General features: G+C 38.7%; 1 protein-coding gene across 5 annotated transcripts in view; it reads left to right on the top strand.

The window, feature by feature from the left end:
* Window positions 1-23,981, top strand: part of PSPC1 (paraspeckle component 1) — a 96,102-nt gene extending 72,121 nt beyond the window's left edge. The window contains exons 7-9 of one of the 5 annotated variants that reach the window (XR_009762891.1): window positions 17,116-17,212; window positions 18,001-18,074; window positions 18,497-18,940. Coding sequence is in view for 1 of the 5 variants with exons in the window: in XM_061628605.1 (XP_061484589.1) it covers window positions 17,116-17,145 (30 nt within the window). In the remaining 4 variants the exon portion in view is untranslated. Of the gene's footprint in view, window positions 1-17,115; window positions 18,474-18,496 lie in introns of those variants that run through there. The other 4 variants (XR_009762888.1, XR_009762889.1, XR_009762890.1 and 1 more) reach the window with 4 other exon arrangements.
* The last annotated feature ends 135 nt before the right edge of the window (window positions 23,982-24,116 follow it).

Genomic DNA, 24,116 nt, shown 5'->3' on the forward strand with positions numbered 1-24,116 from the left:
CCTGGAACAGATTTTGGTGGTGTGGGGGGGACTGGCAGGGGGAAAAGAGAAACTGGAAGTCCTGTTGCTCAAGTAGGAAGACATGGTTTAATGTTGCCTTAAGAAAATACTTCAAATTGAATTTATTGGAATTTGCAGCTGACTTCACAGTTAACCAGTTGATTTTATGTAATATGAAATCTGTGTCAGTATTCTATAATAAAGAAAAATAAACATATTTGAAATGTTTACTTCTAATAAGTTAATCTCAAGGTGCTGTGAGGGGTTACAAAAGGAAAGACAATTCTCCATCCAAAAGACAGCACTCTATTCTGCAGCTCTCTTCTAAAAGGAACTTGTAACTTTCTGTCTGTATTAGATTTACTTCTACTGATGTACTTAATATTTCTGATTTTATCCCATTTTATAGTATGGTTAGTTTATAACAAATACCCTAAAATACAGTGCTTCAGCTTCTAAAGTAAGGGAAGTATCTGCAGCATGATCTGATATTTCATACAAAAATCTCAGTTATATGATACTTAGAAGCATAAATAACAGGTGAGTTATCTGATTCTGATTTTTCTCTTTTATGAAATTGGTTGCATGCTTTGTGGTTTTTTTTATTTGGGAAGTTTGAGGTGCTATTGTAAAAGGATAAACAAGTGAACCTTAGAGTTTGCAGTGAAAGCCATTCAAACTAATCCTTATTCAAAGTCCATTTTTTCAGAGGGGGAAAAATCCAGCATGGAAGCTTCTGCAACATCCTGAGTGAAAATTATATATACTAAGGCTTATTGCCAATAAACATTTCTAGTTCACCTTTAATTGGAGAGCAAAATTTGTGGTAGCAAGGATGAAAATGATTGGACTTTATATGTTAACTTTTGGGTCCAAATAAATTAACTTTTGGGCCCAGCTATTGATGTTTGTTATTGCTGTTATCAACTAGCTGTCACTTAGATAAATCAAGTTCTTGGTCTGTTCTGTAAAAGTGATGTTTTCAAAAGGTCTGTAAAGGATTTCATTTCAGTTAAGATACTCATTACAGAATCTTTGACATTTCCTCATTTCTACAATCATCGTTACTTTCTCAGCGCTTTAAAACAAACTGTTTGTAACTCCTGGAACATGGAACTTCCCACGTTATTTTAAAGGAAAATTTGTAGAATGTCATCAAGTGGCATACTGTGATATCGTAAGCATATTACCTGAGGGATGGATTTGGGATTCACAGAGGAAGATAAAGATTGTTTCTGTCTTTATAGTCTGGAAGGATAAGATTAGGCAAGCCTTATTTCTTGATTTCCCTGTTGAACCAGGATGCAAAAAATACCTAATATTGCTGTAATAATCATTTACCATACTGAGATAATATAATTAAAGATAAGCTTAGTTTTAAGGAGGGCTTTATTCAACACTAGCTAGAACAGTAAATCAAACCATACAGGAATATATTCATAATGACCAGTCACATTACTTCTGTAGAGTGTCTGCACTGGTCTTTTAAACCCTTGCATAATTTAAGCTTTGCTGCATCACTTGTGGTAGCTATCTCTCTTATCTTTTGGGGAGAACAGCAGTTGGGGGGGATAGGTTTAGGTGGACAAACAGTTGGGAAAGGAAGGAAGGGTTAAGCATCCCTCTAGCTCCTATCATCTGCTGAAGTGGGAGCTGCTTCCATTACCAGGGAAAAGAACTCTATAACTACCCTTTTGGTTATTCTTCATGTAACTCTTACAAGGTTTTTTATTTATTTATTTATTGTGTTTTATCTGAAAATCTCAAAAATGTACAGCATAAAGTTATTTGAGTGACTGGTCAGTTTGACATACTGTTTTAGCATGAGAGAAGTCAAAACAAAACAAAACTAAGAGCTGGTCCAGATCAATTAAAAAGTTACATAGCAGTAAGATCAAAATGATTTGTGGCATGAAGAAAATGTGGGCCTTGTCTGCAGTGACCCTCTGGAACACGCTCCCCTGTGCATTCTGACAGTTGTCAATTGTGACATGTTCTAAACACCTGTTGGTATGCTTAGATTATTTATTTAGGTAGTTCTTGACTGTTAATTTTTGGATTCCCCTGCTCAGTATTGTGTTTCAATATTTTGATTCTGGATTTTTATTGACAGTATGTTGTAATATTTGTATTCTACTCTTGATTTTATCATTTTTATTTTGTAAACTGCTTAGGTTTTTATATTGTGGTCTATAATTGATAGAATAATTTATTCTTAATATTTTTGTGGCTAAATTACTTTGAGATGTTTTATAGGAAGCAATAAATGGAATAAAATAATGAAATGAACCACTTTATTATGAAAGAGTCTGATTGAAATGTTGCCTTTGCATAATGGAATTAATGCCAGTTTTTTCATTAAAGCAAGATCCCACATTTTACAGTACTGCTGTATGAAGACGAGGGGCTTTTGAGACTTCCATACCTAGTCATCTCAACGGGGTAACAGCATGATATGAAACAATGGTTGGGTTCTGGTGGAAGAGGTATCGATATCTTCCTGTTACATGCAAAATCCTCAAATTCACATGCAAACTCTTTTTCACACACTATAGGAGAAGATTGAAAGTTTCCAATTTTAAACCGACCATAGTTCTCTTGAACTTGTCACAGGGAACTATGATCAATATAAAATTGGAAGGGTAAGCTTATAATCTTCTACTGTGGTGTGCAAAAGGAGAGCACGTATACGTGAGTGAATGCAAGACTTATGCTTTGGAAAACCATGGTTTCCTGTACTGTGTGGATCTGGAGTTTAGGATCCAAATGTAGAAGCAGTCATATTAAGTAATAAAAAATATAGGATTGGGAACTAGAGTGGTGTAAAATCTTGCTGATTAATAATAAATGTATATTAACAACGCTTTCAGAAATGAGAAACGAACATTTCTATCTGTAATAGTTTTTGTAGACATATTGTAGTGCAGCGTATGACAGTATTGTAATGTAAAGTGCAACAAATTACAAATGTAGTGCAACAGGGATTAAATACCCTATCCATAGCAACTTACAGAAGAGTGGTGGATGTCCTTTTAAACATTTAAGAGCTCTTTTTGTGGTTTGATTTTGAACAGTCTCTAAATCTTGCAAGAATATGATTAGAGCCTTCTATCTATATTTTGCCTACTGGAAGATACCCTATATAGCTGTGGTTAGAAAAAAGTAAACAGTGGAAGTAGTGCTGATTAATACGAAAGGTATAATTGACAAATTGAGAATCTTGGATGGGAAGGGATCTAATTGATAGGCAATTAATCTACCTGTTCTGACTTCCGTACGAGTAGAATCTAGGCCCCTCCTGATCTGCCACGTGCCCGTGATCTGTGAGTCCTAGGAGGGCCATTCCGCCCTCTCCCAAAGATGGAACCACCCACTTGCCCCAGATCTGTCCCAAAATTAGTCGGGGTCAGGACGAAAGTTTTTTAAAATTAAAAATATGGTGAGAGGGAAGAAGGAGATGCTGCGTCTCCTCTCTCAAGAGCAGAAGAGTGTAGTCAGCACTGCTCAAGAACCACTTCCTGCCTGGTGCAAGGAGCATTTATGGCATGGTGTCTAGCCCCCAGAATGATGGGGGGGAGATTCCTCCTCCTGCCCATGCTTGCTTTCAGGGATTGCTAGCAATCTTGGGCAATCCTGCAAGAGCCTGTGCAGAGCCAGGCCTTTGGTCTAGGCCTGCTCAACATCAGCCTCTTTCTTTGCATGCTGGCTTTGAAGAGAGGACATCATAGAATCATAGAATAGTAGAGTTGGAAGGGGCCTATAAGGCCATCAAGTTCAACCCCCTGCTCAATCCAGGAATCCAAATCAAAGCATTCCCCACAGATGGCTGTCCAGATGCCTCTTGAATGCCTCCAGTGTCGGAGAGCCCACTACCTCTCTAGGTAATTGGTTCCATTGTCGTATGGCTCTAACAGTTACAAAGTTTTTCCTGATGTTCAGTTGAAATCTGGCTTCCTGCAACTTGAGCCCATTATTCCTTGTCCTGCACTCTGGAACGATCGAGAAGAGATCCCAGCCCTCCTGTGTGTGACAACCATTCATGTACTTGAAGAGTGCTGTCATATCTCCCCTCAGTCTTCTCTTCTCCAGGATAAACATGCCCAGTTCTTTCAGTCTCTCACATAGGGCTTTGTTGTAGCAGTCTGTTGAAGAGCCACTTAAGAGGTTGGTATCAGTTGTGGGTCTCTCTCACAGCTGCTCTGCAACCTCTCCCCTCCAGAGGCCAATGCCCAGCATTGGATATTGTCACTCACTCCCCCATGCTCTGCCCCCTGATAGTTTTGGTTCACTCTGGGTTGCTGTACCTGACCTGTAGTGATCCGGGGTTATCTGAATCCAACTTGTCCAAGACCCAAAAGCCTCCAAAGAGGCTCAACGTGGCTTGGGTCTCAGCTAAATATGGAGCACAGCCCTAATAGAATCATAGAATAGTAGAGTTAGAAGGGACCATTGAGTCCAACTCTCTGCTTAGTGTAGGAATCCAAGTTAAAGCATATCCAGCAGGTGGCTGTCAAGCTGCCTCTTGAATGCCTCCAGTGTTGGAGAGTCCACCACCTCCTTAAGTAATTGGTTCCATTGTGTCACTGCTATAAAATGTAAATGTACTGCTTTCAAGTCGATTCAGACTTATAGCGACTCTATGAATGGGGTTCATGAGGCTGAGAGGCAGTGACTGGCCCAAGTTCACCCAGTGAGCTTCATGGCTATGTAGGGATTCGAACCCTGGTCTCCCAGGTTGTAGTTCAAGACCTTAACTGCTATACCACACTGCTTTAACAGGAATTGTTTTCCTTATGTTTAGCCATAATCAGGCTTCCTGTTATTTGAGCCCATTATTCTGTTATTTGAGCCCATTATTCTGTGTCCTGCACTCTGGGATGACTGGGGAGAGATCCTGGCCCTGTAGATGCTGGGTTTTTTTAAAAAAAAGCTTGAGCCAGCTTTAAATAAACCATTCTGCCTACAATCAAGCTAAAACCTGTACTATTATAATATGATCTGCTTGGGTTGTTTTTTTTTAAAAAAATCCTAAGTGTTCCATTAATCCTCCATTACCCCTCTATATAATTTACCTCAACTCGATTTCTTGAAGCAGTGCATCTATTTGCACTGACCCTATTGAGTAGATCTAATTTAGGTGGGACTAAAGTTGTATGTACAGTCAAACTACAGGCACTCTTCAGTTACAAAAAATATCTTTTATCAGAGCTAATTTTTGCAATATGTTGAAATGAAGGTAGGTTAAATGTTTGAGGTTTACGAAAGATAAACCTTCACGTTTCAGTAAAGACATCAATCTGACTTTTACAATTTGTTATTTCTTCATTAGTTTTAAAACTCATCCTTACTAGTTGAACAGGTAATTTAACCAATCATAAATAATCTGGGTCTGAATGCTTTCAGACACAACAACAACAAAATTGCTCATACTTTAGCAATGGAACAGTTTTATCTTTTTAAAGTTATACCTGCAGATACCCACTGGTTTTAAACTATTTTGGCTTGAGTTACTCCAGGTTAATCAGGAAAAAATATTTTTTTCCTCAATAAACATTGGAGGTTCTATTGAAATAAGTAATTAGACAAACACATAAGCCATGATTTATTTAATCATCTGAACTAGACCCAGCAGCTTAGCCATAGTTTATTAAGTACAAACAATCCACGTTTATAAGCCTTGGTCTGTTGGTTTATAAACCCGAATAACATAATGGCTTGGCATTATGTATGAATGAGTACTGGAGTTCAAGGAAGTTATAACTCAGGGTTGTTTTTTGTTTTTTGTTTTTAAAAGCCATTCTGCAGCAAGTCAATACAAATTAGCACAGATTCTTTAGGGGGGTTACAGCAGAAGGCAACAACAAACAGGGTTCTGTTTCATTTTAAAATACTCTTGCTGACCATTTTATAGAAGTCCTTGTATTCCAACTTCTAGTAGCATCGTCTTGTGACCTTTGTGCTTCTTTTTATGTGAGAAGTTGGTTCAGTAAAAATACCCATTTGATGTCATTTTATATTATGTGCGTAATTATATGCATAACCTGTGAATTAAACATAAATTTATCCTTATGAGATCCTTATGAACACAGGAATATAAACTATAGGAGAACATGAACAAAACTAAGCCATAGATATCTGCTGTGGCAAACAGCCTCTCCTTTCACTGTTATTCTTGCATTTGCATGATGTGGTTTAAGAAGTTAGAACTCCAGAAAGTCTTAAAAAACTGCTATCACTATTTTGGAAGTGGAACTAGGATACTGGCTTTATTTCGGTGCCTGCTTCAATCAAAGGTAAGGTTAGACACAGAAAGGGTGACAAAGTACCTTGAGTGTCAATTTAAAAAGTGGAAGATAAAGAAATTCTGAAAGTATCATTCTGCAGTGCATGAAACAATTTAATTCCAAATTTATGATGCCCAAAATTTTGAAGGGTTTTTGGAGCACCGAAAGTCAAGGGCATTTTAAAATCATACTTTTCTAAAATTATACTTTCTCCCAAGCCAATGGAAGTTTTAGGATGGGTTTCCAATTGTGGTCCACCAGCTTGATTCAGGTCGTCCCTGGCATGCCTGCATTAAATATTCATATTGATTTTTAATTGTATTTTATTGCTTCTTTTATTCTTATTTTATTACAATTTGAATTCTAGGGAATGAAAATGGTAATAAATAAAATCAATATGAAAAATAAAAGAAACAATAACAATACAATTAAAAATCATACATCATCTAACACACCACATTACAATTGCTGCAACAGGCAGAAAATCAAAGTGGTTCATCCAAACCATCAGCAATATTCAAGTGTTCCATGGGAAAAGAAGTTTGGGAACCACTGCTTCAGGATTCTACTGTATGGTCTTGTAGTAACCAGAACAAAGACTTATCTGCACTGCACATAAACTTGTTAATTAATCCTCTTAACTAGATTCATTTTCATCTGGTTTGGGAAGGTTTGTTGCAACTGCAAGGTAATTAGTTATATGTGAACATTAATAGAGTGTGGATACCCCTCCCTCTTGCTTCATAGCTTACTCATAGTTCTGTACTTCTAAAACTATCAAAGAATGGGTAAAACAAATCTATTAACTGGCAGTCAAAACATAACTGTATGTTAAAAGTGTGATTTCATTCCCTTAAGGCACATTCTTTCTCGCAGTATTTATGAAATCTCTATTTCTGTTACTATCATATGTCAGAATGATGATTTTATGTTTGTTAAAATGATTTTCCAAAGTATGTAATTTTTTCCAGTAGTACTATTCTAAAGAATCCAGACTGGCTTGGGAGTTATGAGATACAAATATGCCAGGTACCTTTAACTTGCTAATTCATAAATGTTCAGGAAAAACACATTTCATCTTTATAAAGAATATAGAAGATTTAAAACAAAAAAGGACACATTTTATATAAACATAAATATTTTCCCTCTAGTAGATACAAACATTACAAAAATAAGCAATGCCTTGTTCTCCTACTTTGTCAGCTAAATCCATAGGGTGGTATTCAGTGCTGGTCCTGGTCAGAGTAAATCAGTTGAAGTTAATAAACATGACTAACTTAGGTTCTTGGGAGCCAGTGTGGTGTAGTGGCTAGAATGTTGGACTTCCACCTGGGAGACCAGGGTTCGAATCGCCGCACAGCCATGAAGCTCACTGGGTGACCTTGGGCCAGTCACTGCCTCTCAGAGGAAGGCAATGGTAAAACTACCTCTGAATACTGTTTACCATGAAAACCCTATTCATAGGGTCGCCATAAGTTGTGATCGACTTAAAGGCAGTCCATTTCCATTTTCCAACTTAGGTTCATTAGTTTCAGTAGGTCTACTCTGAGTAGGATTTAGTTGAATACAACCCATAGAGTTGAATCCAGAGAAGTGCAAGCCCGCAAATGCAGTAAGCTTTTTGAGTCCCTTTTTCCCACTGCATCTCCTCTGAAATGCCGGTCTTGAGGGTTGAGGGTTGGGATGCCCTAGATGCGAGTGTGGGGCATCAGCTGGCAGATTTTTGTTTTGTTTTGGAGGAGGGTTGCTTTCCACAAGTCAACTTTGGGGCTTTTGGATGTCTTTCCATTAACTTAAGTGGACTTATAATTTAGGCGTTAAAGAACAGCAAATACTTCTTCCTAATTGTTGCAAGTTTTTAAACTTTTAAATTGTTATGTTTTTAAAATGTTTGGCTATCAGCAAATACCTATTGGCCTTTGTCAGGCACTTTCATTTTTGCAAATGTGTCTGCTGTCTATTCCAAATCCTGAATTAGATTGGTGATGTGATTTAATTTAGAGCTCTGCTTTTGAGTTCATAAATATTTTTAGCCAAATTGCTTGGTAAAACTTTGCTTCAGATTTTATTCCGCTTTGCAAAATGGAGATTGTGAAAAATGGCCTTGTGCATAAAGAAGATGGAAGTCCAGCAGATGTGCTCTTTGGGAAGGCAATATTTTCTTCCTTTGATTTGTTGGTTCATTCTTAAACATGTTAGGCATGTTTTCCTAAGGGGCTTTGCTTGGAATAATAATAGAAAAAATATTTAGACAAAATCTCAGAAAACTTAAACATTAACTTAGTCAAGAAAGGACATTTTAATCTAAAAAGACACATTAGAATGCATTCACATTGTCTTTTTTGGTCCAACAGCAATTAAATCCACAGATTTAGTCTGCAAGTGCAAAACTGCTAAGGCCTGACCTACAGGTTATGGTGAAATATGGGCACTGCTGACTTGTGTCAGGTTATGTGTAGTTAAACATGTTAGTGCTAGTGTTTCTCTGCCCACCCCAACTCAGTTGACTGCCACTTGTGATAGAGGGGGACACTTTCAAGTTTGGCTCATGGACTCCCCATAGGCATCCGACTGGCAACTGTGGGAAACAGGTTGTTGGACAGGCCTTTGATCTGATTCAGCAGAGCCATTCTTACATTCTAAGAAGTCAATTTCCCCATAATGTGTAATTTTTGCCCTAGTGTGCATTGCTGTCTTGGCTATATTTAAAAAGTATGGCAATATTTTAAGCACTCAAAACCAATAGTGTTTAGTTCTCCTTGGGCTCACTGAGGTGCTGAAATTGCTTTGTTCATGTATATACTTCAATTAGATTCAATAGACATTTTTGTAAAAGGAGGGAAATTTGATACTGAAGGGATAACTGTTATAAATGAAGGACAGTTTCATATGTTGTGATGGCCAGCCCTCTTTGGCAGCAGTAAATCAAGTGAAGACTAAAGTATGCAATGTATCATTCTAGCACACCCTTTATTATAAGCATGTGGGTCCTTCTCAATAGCTGAAGGATGTATGCTATTTATATTTGTTTAAACTTCTGGGACAGGAAACAAGGCAGCAGCATAGGCAATGAGAAGTAAAGGCCTAACACTGTCCCATAATCCAGTCACTTTTCCGTTCTTGGCTGGACATGCCAGAAATGTATGTTTGTGGCACCTGTGTTGCAGGTTGACTACCCATGATGTAAATTTGAAAACGTATGTAGTTTTCACCTTTACACCTACAGTGAATATTGTAAATTTTGTTTGTTAGATTAAGCTAGTGTCCAACCAGTGAATGCATATCTAGGATAATCTCTCTTGGGGTTTCACTTATTATGTGTTTTTTCCCCGAATAACTAAGGCAGGAGAAGTACATATGCATCTCAGAAGTGGAATTTTTCCTTTATCTGTGGACGATAGTGGGCATACTCTGATTATAAAACAATTCCTACTCCTGGTCATAGAGTCCACAGCAGTGGAACATCATTTTCTGCTCAGCTGTTGTGTTAGGTAATTTTTATGCAAATTTTGTAATAACCAGGGGTGGGTTGAGCGGGTGAACTGAAAAATGTTGATGCAATTTTTCAATGAAACAAATATAAGGAGATGTGCAACTTTAAAACAAAGGGCGAGAGAAAGTAGAAAATTTGAGAAATGCTTTTTGTACTGTGCTGAGAGTATAGTAAATTTGCGTCACTAATCTTATGAATTAAAGATAGTGCCCTGAAACTGAAAGTGCCTTGCCCAAGGACATCCATACTTGTCCAATGTAACACTATTTGTGTGTACTTCTGTCTCACTGTAACTTATAATTTATTAAGAAAAAAAGTAGAAGGGGATTATGGCCTCAGTTGTGGGTTTTATTGTATTGGGGACACAGCTAAGTCCAAAACATTACATATGTAAATTGGAAGAGTCTTGCGTAACAATAGCTATAGTATACAATAAAGTTGTGCAACATATGATGATGTGTTTTTGGATTTTTCCTCTAAAGTGTCTTAAAAGGTAATCAGTGACCAGACAGAGGCTTAAGCCTTCCCTTACCAGATTCTATGTCAAACATAGTTACACTCTAGACAAAAATTGTAACATGGTATGGTTTACTAAGTAACAGAAGCATATCAAGATAACATTCTTTTCAGCATACCTTTAAAGAAAATTGGAGATAAAAATAATAGATGAATAATATAATCTAAATGTGTTAAAAATAAGAGCTTTCTCAAGCAGTTTGGACCAGGATGCACTTTTGGAAATCAAAGAAATGGGTGTAGGCGCCATGAAATATCCATTTCCCAGAGGTAAAACTGGCAATTCTCAGAGTTCCCTCGCCTCCCAATAGCCAAAACACCAACACCCCCTGAAGAAAGGTCTACTCCCAACCTAATCAAAATCTCAGTTTTAAACAAAAATGGGGTCCTGAGGACACCATGGTGCCCACAGATAACAATCAGATGGGTGATCCTAGGTATAAGCAATGTAAGTATAATGTACCTTTTACACAACTACATGTTTCACTACTTGTCACTTTAGGAAGGACTATATATGTCGGGTTGTCAATATTGCAACCACAGGTATGCATGGATCCCTGAGGCCTTTCCTGGCACCCACAGAGTCCCCATCCTCCTTCCTTCCCTTTGGTTTAAAAGACACATTCAATTGTAACGAATAGAATAGGTTGGGGGGGGTGAATGTGATGCCCATGATAGCCTTTCCAGTTTGCAAATGAGCCTCAGGGCCCAAATGTTTGGCAACCTGTGATATATGTGCCTCTGTAATCTATTCTGATTTAGAGGTGCAGGGCATATCTGTAATTTTGTTAAGTATAATTCACACATTCACTGGTGCCAAAACAAGTGATGCGTTTTATTAATTAATTATTACATTTATATCCCACCTTTCTTTCAAGAATCTCAAAGTGATGTACAAACATGGTTTTCCCCCTCCCAATATTGTCTTCACAACAACCCTGTGAGGAAGGTTAGGCTTAGAGGCAGTGACTGGCCCAAGGTCACCCAGTGAGCTTCGTGGCTAAGCAGGGATTTGAACCCTGGTCTCCCAAGTCCCAGTCCAACTCTCTAACCACTATACCACACCGGTTAACTTTCATACAATTATTGAGATCCTGGGAGTGGGAGAAGATTTGGCAGCTTGATAGGCAAGATATTACATAATTAAACCAATCAGAACAGGAAAGATTGCCTAATAGGTCATTCCTGAAAGCTGGCATTGCGTCCTTGAGATAATTCTATTATTAAAAAAAAGATTTTTAGTCCACTTTTCAGCCAAATGTGGCTCTCAAAGAATAAAACAAATTAACAGCAATTTTAATGAAAAATAACAGTACAGTATATTTTCTTAGAAATGTATTCTTAGCAGTTTTCCAGTGACTGTTTGAGTGTGTTGTGCATTAAATGCACAGTAGGTTTAATTAGGCTTGATTCCTCATTCAACCAATAACCCAGCTAACTATTGTACATGAATCCAGACTAGTTGTTGCTCATCTTCATCTTTTCCATTCAAAGTGAGATAAGCTTGCTGCTCTTCACAGCGGCAGTCATTGTGCCATGTCCATTACTTGCAGCAAAGACTTACTGTACAGCATGTTCCCATTACTGCCTAAACCATGATGAAAAAACCAGCAGTGGGGGGAAATGTGAAGGTTTGGCGTATTCTAGATTTATTTTTATTTCTTTGAGTCAAGAAAGTTGTTTTCCACACTATTCATTATACAGATGAAACTAAACAGCTAGCTAAGACTCTTCACCAGATGCTATTAAAAAGGGGAATTGCAAGCTGGTTTTGTTACCCATGTTGGATTTCAGTGCAAAAATTAGAACTGCTGCTAATACGAAAAACAAAAAAATAATGTTCTAGACCAACCTCATTCTCAGTCATATATACAGTGCCTTACAAAAGTAATCAGACCCCTGACCAGTGCTCTCATATTACTGAATTAAGAAGTAAGAAAAGGCCGTGCCTCAAAACTCAGAGCTCGAACAAGGAGGAGACTTGTGAGAGATGCCACAGAGAGGCCAACAATCACTTTGAAAGAGCTACAGAGTTCAGTGGCTGGGAGTGGAGTAATGGTGCACCAGTCAATCATATCAAGAGCACTGCATAACGTTGGCCTGTATGGGAGGGTGGCAGGAAAGAATCCTTTACTCAAAAAGTACCATCTGAAAGCATGTCTGGAGTTTGCCAGAAAGCATGAGAGTGCCCCAGCTGTTAAGTGGAAAAAGGTTTTGTGGTCAGATGAGACTAAGGTAGAGCTTTTTGGCCAAAACTCAAAGCGCTATGTGTGGCACAGACCTAACACTGCCCATCCCTCAAGACACACCATCCCTACAGTGAAGTATGATGGTGGTAGCATCATGCTGTGGGGATGCTTCCCATCAGCAGGGACTGGGCACCTTGTTAAAATTGAAGGAAGAATGGATGGAGCAAAATACAGGGAAATCCTGCAAGAGAACCTGATTCAGTCCACTAAAAAACTGAAGCTTGGGAGGAAGTTCCCTTCTCAGCAGGTCAATGATCCCAAGCACAAAACCAAAGCAACATTGGAGTGGCTCAAGAACAAAAAGGTAAATATCCTACAGAGGCCCAGTCAAATTCCTGATCTCAATCCCATTGAGAATCTGTGGAGCTCTTTGAAAATTGCAGTCCACAAGCAACATCCAACCAACCTGAACGACCTGGAGTGAATCTGCCAAGAAGAATGGGCCAAAATCCCTCTGACACTGTGCAAAGCTGGTACATACCTATCCCAAAAGACTTAAGGCTGTTATTGCAAGGAAAGGTGGCTTTACCAAATATTAATGTGTGTGGGTTGAAGACATACGCAAGCAACATGTTTCAGTTTTTTATGTTTCTTACAAACATTCCCCAACAAAACCAATGTACCTGATGTACATTGTACCAATGTATTGTAACCTTACAATAATTGATTTTGAGTTTGTATTTCAAAATAGAATATCGTACAGAGTTAAATTACAATGTTCCATTTGTAATTCAATAATATGAGAGCATTGGTCAAGGGTCTGATTACTTTTGCAAGGCACTGTATATATAAATAAAAACTGGTTGAGTTGAAAAGGGGATGCCGTCAACAGGTTATATGTCTCTCAGCAAAGCTTTTGTCTTATTGAAAAGGACATTATGGGGATACACAGTTGCTTGAAATACTGTAGATAAACGGTAATCATTTTAATGAATTGATAATGAGAATGTAAATTGGTATTGAGCATCTTCAATTCAAGTAGTCCTGATTTCAGCATCTTCATTGCTGTAGTGAAAGAAGGAATAGGCAGTTTGCAAACTCTTAGAGGATACATTGAACATGACAATTTAGTTTGATTGGGGAAATTTATACTAAATGATATTGCTGAGCAATACTGAGTTCACAATGCTTCTAAACCTTTTCACCCATCTTTATAAAACCATGTAAGGTCAGTATTATCTCCATATTGCAGATCTGCAGTTGAGGTTGTGAGAGAATAACATGTCTAAGGCAACCATCATCGTTGCTGTTTATCTGTATGCTGCTTTTCCGTAGTAAACCATGCTCAAAGTGGCTCAAAATATTAAAAGATACATTTATTTATTTATTAGATTTATATCCCACCCTTCCTCCCAGTTGTAGCCCAGAGTGGCACACATAATTAAAGCATAACATTTCAAGAAAACGAAGTAACGTCTACAGGACATAAAAAAAGTTAGGCTAATCAAAACATATCCAATATACATCAAGATTAAATAACCCATTAATCATTTATAATAAGGGTTAACAATAGAAATATAAGACCATAAACCAAATGGCAACAAAAATAATACATAATCTTCAAAACCAACTGTGGCCCCCAGCCACAACACCGTAAACAAGACCCGATAGTCTCAATGCACTCAATGCACCAGACCTTCGACTCCGACTCTGACTCCGACTCCTTTATTTTTCTACTGTCCGACTCCAACTCCTTCATAAATTGCAAATGTATATTAACTAATAATAACAGATTTACTGTAGTAAAATGGTAGCACAAGGCATTTCATCACCACCAAATGAATCCAGAGCTTGGAAAAGTTACTTTTTTAAACTACAAATCCCACGAGCTCAATCCCTGGGGTGATGAAATGCTTTGTGCTACCATTTTACTACAGTAAATTGTTATTACTAGTTAATATACATTTGCCATTTATGAAGGAGTCGGAGTTGGTACATTTCTACCAACTCCGACTCCACCCAAAATTGCTTCCGCCTCCGTGACTCCGCCTCCACAGCCCTGGGAGCAACCTTTAGAGTTGGAGTCAGTCAAGGCCCTGCCCTCCTAGGTTAAGTGGAAATTAGCCAACCAGACAGCAGGGTCTAGATTTGCAGGACTCACAGCTGAGTGGTATCTTCAGTGAGTTCATGGCTGATAAAAGATTTGAACAAAGTGTTGTTTTTCCTGGCTTGCTGTAGCCTCTTACGCTGCTCCAGACATAATGGATGGCAGTGATAAAATTTTAATAAGAACAAAATTAAGTTCCAAATGTAGTAAGGAAAAAAAAACACCAAATACATTTGTCTATAATATTGTCAAGTTTTGGAAGATATAAGAAATTGCAAACATTTCAAGAATGTGATATGGCATCTGGATGAACAGCCAAATTTCTCTTAGTAAAGATGCTTCTCTTACTGCAATCTAAAAGCTGAGCTCTAAAGAGTACAGAGTACTCTATAATTGCTGACAAATTGCAAAAGATTTAGGGTATCACTGTGTGGCAGATAAAAGGATATAAATAGAAAAATCATGAGCCAAAACTAAGAGGACTTGGATATGTTTAACCTAAAGAAAAAGTGGGTCATTTAGACAGTCTCAAAAGTTTAAAAAGAGAATTTTCTGACTAAACGATGGAGCACTGGAGCAAGCCTATATTTGTTGTAGAAACTTTCAAAGTGTTGCAAGGGAAGGCTGCATGGGCATCTGTTGCCAGTGATTCAATATAGAGCATATTGTGTTGGGGCAGCTGGTTACCCTAAATGTCAGGCATCGCAATCCTGAGATTGTTGGAAGGACTTATATCCTCCTCCAAAGCATATTCATACTAAAAAATGAATGCACAATACTGTTGATGATGGTGTTTGGTCTCAGCACCAGATCAAGACAGTGCATTGGTACCTCTGCTGTGGTGTTTGGATGTATATGATCCTGCTGTAATGCTTTGCAATACCACATGGAAAACCTGGGTTAACTGGTGTTTTGAAGCCTGGGTTAAATGGTGTTCCATCTGGTCAGGGACTGCTTATAGGATTGGCATGCTAGTCAGTTTGACTATCAATTGTCTGCCTATTTGACTATGGTCAAATATTGTTAAATATTCCATGGAACCATGAATGCTTCTGTGTGGGTGGAAGATGATGATGACGTAGCAATGGTAGGCATGAGGGTTGGTTGCCCCTATGCCTATATCATAACTTTGATACAGATGCAAAGTATAAAATCAGCGGAAGCTGATGCTGATTAAAGAATTGCATGCCTCTGTTAACTAATTTTTCTAATTAGCACAAGTATCATATTTTTGATGATTAGTGTGTGTGTATATATATAATTTTTCATTCTAATAAAATTAATACTAAAACATATGTGACTGTTATTTGACACTATTTGACCAGTCAAAGGCTAATCCTACTCTGGGAAACTAGAATAAGCACTTTTGCAAGTTGGGCTTTATAGGTTCCCATTTTTAGATATGAACTGGGAGAGCACATTTCACTATGCGTAGCTGACATAAAAATATCAACTGGAGACAAGTTGAAAGAATTGTACTCTTTGAATCAGGGCTGTGTGTACTCTGCTGGTTTTTTAAAAAAACCTGACTCTGGTAAATCTGATTTTGTGTTTGGCAAAGCTGGATTCAGTAACAATCTTATTACATGTGTACACATAGAAATGTATTGAAATTTGTATATTGTGTATAATTCTGCTTCTTCCAGTCGGGTATGGACAGTGTCCCAACTCCTGGTCGCTGAAACTCCCTATTCAGGATCTAGATCTGCTACCATCATCCTGGCCTCTTAGACTTCACCATCCATTTCCCACACAACTTGACACTGGCCTTTGCAGTCACATAGACTAGAAGTAGAGGATGAGTTTACTGAATTCTGTGCATGAGCAGATTAGCAGAACACACACAACCCTTCTCATAGCGGACTCTGCAACAGATGAGGTTGATTGGCTTCTTCAGTTGAGCATACTTAGTCAAAATAGTGGGTGGTAATCAATTGTTTTAACTATGCCCTTTTTGTGGCCACCATATTCCCAGAAAGTGGGAGGGATTATAATCTCAAGTAACAGTTTCTTATTTTTGGCTTTCTACTTGTCTGTATAAAGTAACCCTGATTATTGAACACTGCTCAGCAGGAAATGTGAGGCACACAAGTCTTGGCAGATGTGCTTTTAGGGGAGATGAGAGCATTGCCAGTTACTCAGATGCACAAGGAAAGCAATGACTAGATCCTAGTCACTAAGAGCTCATTAGCCTGATAAGCTGTCATGGAGGATGTTCTGGAAAATGTACAGAAACCTTGCCTGGTCCTCGCTGTGCATTCCTGTGCATGTGTGGCAGTAGGGGGAATAGAATTATATATGCTTTGAAATGGGCCAGTCTGATGTATTAAGTTGTTCTACCAAACAAACAAACAAAAGGGGGGGCTCCATTTAATCACATCACCTCTATTAGATTGGGAACCATGTAATGCTAAGTGAACTGTCCCGTTTTATGAATGTCCCAGTGCACGGAACCATACACTCAAATTTTGAAATGCAAAAAACCCTAGATGATTATTTAACGAACATAAATGTGTTTTTTTCTAGGAAATGGTTAGGATGCTGAAGTGCAGTTGATGTCCTTCACCCATGCTGTCTCAGGAATATAGCAGAGAAGAAGGTTGCATCCTTCCTTCCATTTCAGGTAACTTTCTTCCTCCACCCCCACCTTTTTGGGTAACCAGATTCATGTTGCCTTATTTCTGACTGTTGTACTTTACACTAGAGAGGAAAGGGAGGTTACAAGGGATTCTCAAGTTCTGTTTGCATGCTTGAAGGTAACTTTCTTTCCTTGCTTGCTAATGAGGAGGAGTTTCCTGCTGGATTATGCTGTGAGAACATCCACTAGAATGGCTTTGAGAGGAGCAGATACCGTATGGGTGGTAATCTGGACAAATGATTGTCTTTTCTAGGACCTAAGCATTCCCTCAGGGAACTTGCTTGGAGAGAAACGTGAATGTTTTTGATACGGTTGTCTTCCTTTTCTGTTTTGGCATAAATACTAGGTTGGCAAACTAGAATTTATTACTGTGAATTTATTATCTGTAAAGCATTGTCAGCTGCCATGTAACCTGCAGTTGCTGGGTTACATCCAGTGGTGGCTTTGCCTTAGTTAGCAGGAAGCACTTCTGCACGTGCAAATCAGGGCACCCAATTTTTGTACAATTTCCCCTCCAAAAAGCTGGTCCTGAGGATTGGGGGACCCTCCAGAACAGAATGGAATATGGCATGGGGGGCTGCAGTAGCTAAGGGAGACTGGCAAGGATCTGGTGTCTAGATTTGCAGCAACCACTTCTATATGAGCAAAGGCAAAGCCATCATAGCGTTTGAACCACTACTGCTGAGCTTGGTACACAAGAGGAAGTGCTACTGGTTTGTGTTTTTCCTGTTGCCCAATGACTGGATGCTGAATGTATTTTGGGACCATTGCAGTATGGCAAGCAGCAGGCAAGCAACTCCTGTGCCAGGGTAGTCCAGAAAACAAGAGGAAGAATCCTCTGAGGAAGGTAAGTAATTTTAAGCTGTCAGACATGAAACAAGAATAACATTTACATTTCCAGTTTGGAGATAATTTCTAGGGTGTTTTAGACACCTCTGATATGGAGCTGCCAGCCATCTGAATCCTATTAGAAAATACCATAGTTCCACATAACTCATAATTTAATAGGGAAAATGTGCATGGTATGTGGTGAGAAAATTATTATTGTGACTGTTAACATTAAAATTGAAAGCTATTATGTATCTACTTGGGCTATGAAGAAATGTGTGGTGTGTCTGGAACCTCAGAAGATACAGTACTGTCCCAGTAGGCAGCACTTAAGTGCCCTGCACAGCTTCTTATTTCCTCCACTGGCTCCTACATTCTGGGCTAACATACTACCTTTCTTTTTCTCCTCTCTCCACAAAACATCTCATCTTTGGAAACTAGGAAGCAGAATAGAACATGCAGAACAACATGCAAGCTTGTTTTACTGCATTCTGGCCATGGATTTTTCATTTTCATACAAACTTTACATTGTAGATTGTCTGTTCTTAAATGTATTAAGTGATTACCATTTTTTTCAGAATGGGGGAAGCCTCGGTTCCCAATCAAGTGCAACTGGATCGTTTGAGAGACTGAGCTCTTGATGATGTTAGTATTAAAAATATTTATAAAATACTTAAAATGGAAATATCTCAAAGCGGTGTACAAGAGAATAAAAGACAATACCAACAACCAGAATAACACAGCATAAAATACAATTCATAGTAACCAGTATTCAATTCAATTCAATTCTTTATTATACAGTCATAGACCCATTTTAAAACAAAATACAAAAACAGAATACAATAAAATATTTTAAAAGGATTTAAATTTTTCAGATTTATCATGAACCAGTCTTTTACGTGTAGATTGAGCTATAAACAAAAATTTTGCAACTTGTTCAGTTTTATCTTTAAGATTATCTGATAGAAGATATTTTATTTTCCATTCTATAGATCTACCAGGAAAGCCATCGATAAGAGGCACAATAATTTTTTTTCTTGCCTCCAGATATAATTCACACTCCAAAAGCACATGTCCAACTGTTTCTGGCAACTTCGCCTTACAAATACAGTAACGGTTTTCCAGAGAAATGCCATTGAAGCGACCTGACAGGAGTGCAGAAGGTAAACAGTTGAATCTGGCCCGAGAAAACAAAAATCTATAATGTGGGAGACTCAACTCTTCTATATATAATGCGTGATAGGGAGAGCGAAAACTTAAGCCAAAGTAAAGGGGAGAGCAAGAGGAACGTGCCTTAGACGTTAAGTATTGGCAATCTAAATCCTTTATCTGCTGGTCTAAATTTTGTTTGGCTACCCTGAAATCCCAGGTGACCATGAGTTCTTTAGACAGGCCTAAGTAGTTTAATTTTTCATCAAATATTTTGGACCAATGGCTTTTGAAAGGATCTTTCCATATTAGATGGAGATAACCCAGGGAAGGTTCTGAATAAGCCATCTTGGACCAAAATCTAAAGGCTTGCAGCCATGCTGTGCACTCAACTGAGGAAATTCCAGCCTCAAGGTAGAGTCCTGCTGAAGAGGCACAACGAGGTAAACCAAAAATGGCCCTCAAAAAGCTTGAGAGTACCGATTCAACTTTTGCGTTAAAAATTTCTATCCAAATCGGGAAGCCATAGAGAAGTTGAGGTAGTAACTTAACTTTAAGGATTTTTAATGCAGCAGGAATGTATCTACCACCCTTGGTGTAGAAAAATCTAATAATAGCTTTTGAGGTATTTTGCGCTGCCAGAATTATAGTCCTGATATGGGAAGTCCAAGAAAGAGAAGAACAGAAAGTGATTCCAAGATATTTAAATTTCTTTACTTGTTCGATTTTTTGGCCTTTAAATTTCCAATTTAATTTCTGAGACCTATGAGAGAAAACCATAATCTTAGATTTTGTAAAATTTATGGTAAGGAGAATAAAAGACAATACCAACAACCAGAATAACACAGCATAAAATACAATTCATAGTAACCAGTAAAGTATTTTATTTTTATTTAAGAAATGTATATACCACTCTTTGTGAAAAGGCTACAGGGCAGTTTACAACATAACAGAAACGTCAAAAGATAAAACAAAATGCATGGCAAACGGTTCTACAAGGTAGCTTTTGTTCAGGGTTCCAACCAGCCTGGAACAGGAGCTTTGTAGTACTCTTCAAGCCTCGGGGGAGGTTGGGAAGGAAAAAATCTCACTTTTTTTTGTTTCTTGCCACTCCTGAAGTCTTCCTGATGGCTCAGGTTTGGGGCCTGGCTACTAGTCTTGAAACTTTGTTTCATTACTTTATGTGGGGAATAGTTTTGGATAGGAAAAGACTTTTTTTTTTCTTCCTCAAACAGGCACTTACTTGTTGAGGGTGTTTTTTTTAATTACATGGATTACATCCCTCTGTCCTACCCCTTACTCACCATAAGCTGGAGGGACTTGAGTAGGCAGACTTGTCTCCTCTCTTGAAGTATATAGTATTTATTTTTTATTTATTTAACAAAATGTATATACCGCTTGAATGTAAAGATCTGTTTACAAAACAGTTGAAATTATTAATAAAACAGTTAAAAACTAATTAAAACATTTTTAAACAATTAAAACAGCTACTAACTGTCGTGGAATTACGACTGAGTTCTTTTTGAGGAGACTTAATAATGAAGCCAAAGCCTGTTTTAAGGTTGTTTATTTAGCTAAGCACTTAGCCAGAGTAGAGACTCAACTCTGTTCCTCAAAATGGTGGTTAGTTACAGACAGTTATATGCCTTTACCTCCGTCACAATCATGGCAACAGTTACATTGCATTATTCTATGTTACAATGCTACAGTGATCCGCTGCCCCGTTCCATCCGTTCTCCCTCCATTCCTGCAATATCAGTGTCCTTGGCACATTTTCACTACAACAGCACTATTCTCTATTGTCTACGTGACCCCCTGTCTAGGGAAAATGGCAGTCAGACTTGTTCAGTATTGATCGAAATCCACCTCACTCCCCCCCTATGGGACTCCTTTCGAGTCCCATCCCAATTTGCATGATAGATAACACCTTCTCTTTCTCCTCCACCCGTTGTCTATCAAATTCCAAGTACATTTGTTTCACTTCAGCCGGTGTTAACATTTGGGTGGTCTTTTGCATGGTACTCTTTAAACAAAACAATACACAATTAACCAAGATATACATGGCAAAGAGGAACAACATACCCAACAATAGTCCTAAGAGGATTGATTTTATCCAGCCTCTTAGGCCACTGAACCAATCCCCCGGACTCCATTGCCACCCAGAGGTCTTAACCTCATGCACCTTAGATCCTAATAGGTGAATATTCTCAATAGATCCAGTGATATTTACAGAGCTGTCAACAATGTAGGTGCAGCATTCTGGGCCAATAAGACCTCAGACTCTGCCTTGCGATGTCAAAAGATAGTCCAACGTTACGTGGTTTTGTAAGACAAACTGTCGGACTTGTTTAAGTTCAGTGTTAATCATAGAAAGGGCATCAGCAGTTTCATTCGTGAAGTTCTCCAGCAGAGTACAAATTCTTAAGATATCTAAATGGTTTGCCCCTGCCCCATAAAAGGGGAAGATACCTCGTAGCCAGGACTCACCTGGAGCTTTAAGATCTTTATAAGCTTCCAGGATTTTATGACTTGGGGCTACCCTTCAATAATTTCATATCAGACCCTTAGGAAAGGTGTCCACAATCCTGATTCCAGGGGCTAGAAGTCCAATATAACAAGTTCCTTTTGCGTTAATGGGTAATTTCTTCCAATCCTTATATCCACAGATCCACCAATAACTATGTGTTGTTTCCATTAAGGGAGGAAGGATGTGAGCAAATCTATCTTGTCTCACCCCTTCCTCGCCATACATAAGCATGGCTATGGTGGCTTCTTCTTGAGTACAGGTTTCATTGTAATATGAGAGCCACTGGTGCCCGAGAGCCATACACAATGGTTCCATTACCCTCCGCCTGTTCCTCATAATTGGCCCAGTGGAGTTACTGAGACTCCATTTACCTTTGGCTCGATGAAAGACCCATTCACATTGGCTGCTACCAATGAATGTTTCTCCCATGAACTTTAAACAAAGTTCACCTTTTGTCCATCCGGACAGGGCTACATACTGAGTAGTATCGAGACTTTTCAGAGACTCATCATTCATCTGAGATAAGACCAGTTGCATTCAGAGGTATTCCTACCAGTGGGATATGCGTGGCCTTTGACTCAGTGGACAGGGGGCTCCTATGGGAAAAACTGGCCAATTCAAATATAGATAAAAGATTATACTGGCTGATTAGGGCTCTCTATCAATCCAACGTAGCCCAGGTTCGCCAATATAGCACGGGCTCCTTGTCATCAAAAATTCCAGTCCTAAGGGGGGTTAAACAAGGCTGTCTACTGGCTCCTTTTCTTTTTACTTTTTTCATAAATGATCTTGTAGATACACTTACTTCACCTGCCTTTCCCCCCCCTCTATTGGTGACAGAAAGGTTAATGTTCTCCTGTATGCTGATGACGTGGTACTTTGCTCTCAAACAAAAATTGGGCTCAGACGCATGATTCACAAATTGAAAGAGTATTGTGATGCCCAAAATCTAACTATCAACCAGTCTAAATCAAAAGTTATGATCTGTGGGAAATTTATGAAAGTTAAAAATAGATGGCCTTTAAACGGGGTTACTCTCGAACAAGTTCCTACCTTTAAATATCTGGGTGTACACTTATCCAATAGATTATCCTGGACTGCACAAATCAAAGCAGCGGCTCTAGTTGGGTCCCGAGCTCTAGGTTCAGCTAAAAAGTTCTTTTTCACACGGGGGGGCCAGCTTATTCCCCCGCTGATTAAAATATTTAAAGCAAAAATACTCCCCAAAATCCTATATGGAGTCGAACTTTGGGGAAATATGGCCAGAACTAAACTTGAATCTATTCAGAACATTTTTTTGAGACAATTGCTGGGCCTCCCACAGGGGACCCCGGCAGCCCATCTCAGAACAGAAGTGGGTCTGCCTTCAATAACAGCACACATAGATCTAGCGTTACTAAGATACTGGCTTCGTCTTAATGACATGGACGGCGCCTCTTTGGCCAAGCAGTGCTGGCAAGAACAAACACAGTCTGTCGGAGCTGCCACAGAGTGGCTGTCTATTTTTTCTAAATACGACCTCTCCCCTGCTAAGCTAGTGGAGCTCAGTAACACTGCTCTTCGCAACTGGATTTTTAACCATGATGCAGCTCAGGATCGAGCATCTATTGAGTTGGCCTTCTTTTCCAGATGGTATCCTACCATCAAACTCAACCACTACATGTCAAATTATTTAATAGCCATAGATAGACCCTTCATTAGAAGAGCCTTTACGGCTCTCCGCTTTCAAACCATGCCTACAGCCTATCTTGAGGGACGGTTTCGGGGTATTCCAGTAACCCAGCGCCAATGTATATACGGCTGCAAGGACATTGAAGGGATCATTCATTATTTACTTTACTGTCCACTCTTTGACGACCCTAGACAGAAATTTCTTTCTCCCATTTTAAATCTCTTAAGACCTTGTTCTGACAGAGAAATGATATATGCGCTTTTATCTGATGATTCCAACTTTGTGACCGTTGCGTCTGCTAATTTTGCAGTTGCAGCTCTCAAACTGAGAGAGTCCTTTGCCGAAAAGACAAATGCCCAGCCAAGTTCTATATGAATTGTCATGCCATGATTTGTAAATTTTATATATGTTTTTACCTTGTATTTTATTCTTGTTTGTATCTTGCACATGGCCTATGGCTAATTCTGCAATAAAGTACCTACTACCAGTGGGATACCTTCCTTTTCATAAGTTGGGGTATGCATACAGATCCAGCAAGTACTCTTGTTCATCCCTCTAGCGAGATTGACCATTAGCCTTAGGTATGTGTTCCTACTCCAATCAGGATGTCCCGTAAAAAGGAGGCTATACAATATTAGGAAAGCAAGCCTAACTCCCGCAGGAGCCGTATTATAATTGTGATTATAAGAAATAGCAAGCAAACAGCAATGAAG

The sequence above is a fragment of the Rhineura floridana genome, chromosome 5 (genome assembly GCF_030035675.1).
Source record: "Rhineura floridana isolate rRhiFlo1 chromosome 5, rRhiFlo1.hap2, whole genome shotgun sequence".
Taxonomy (NCBI): domain Eukaryota; kingdom Metazoa; phylum Chordata; class Lepidosauria; order Squamata; family Rhineuridae; genus Rhineura; species Rhineura floridana.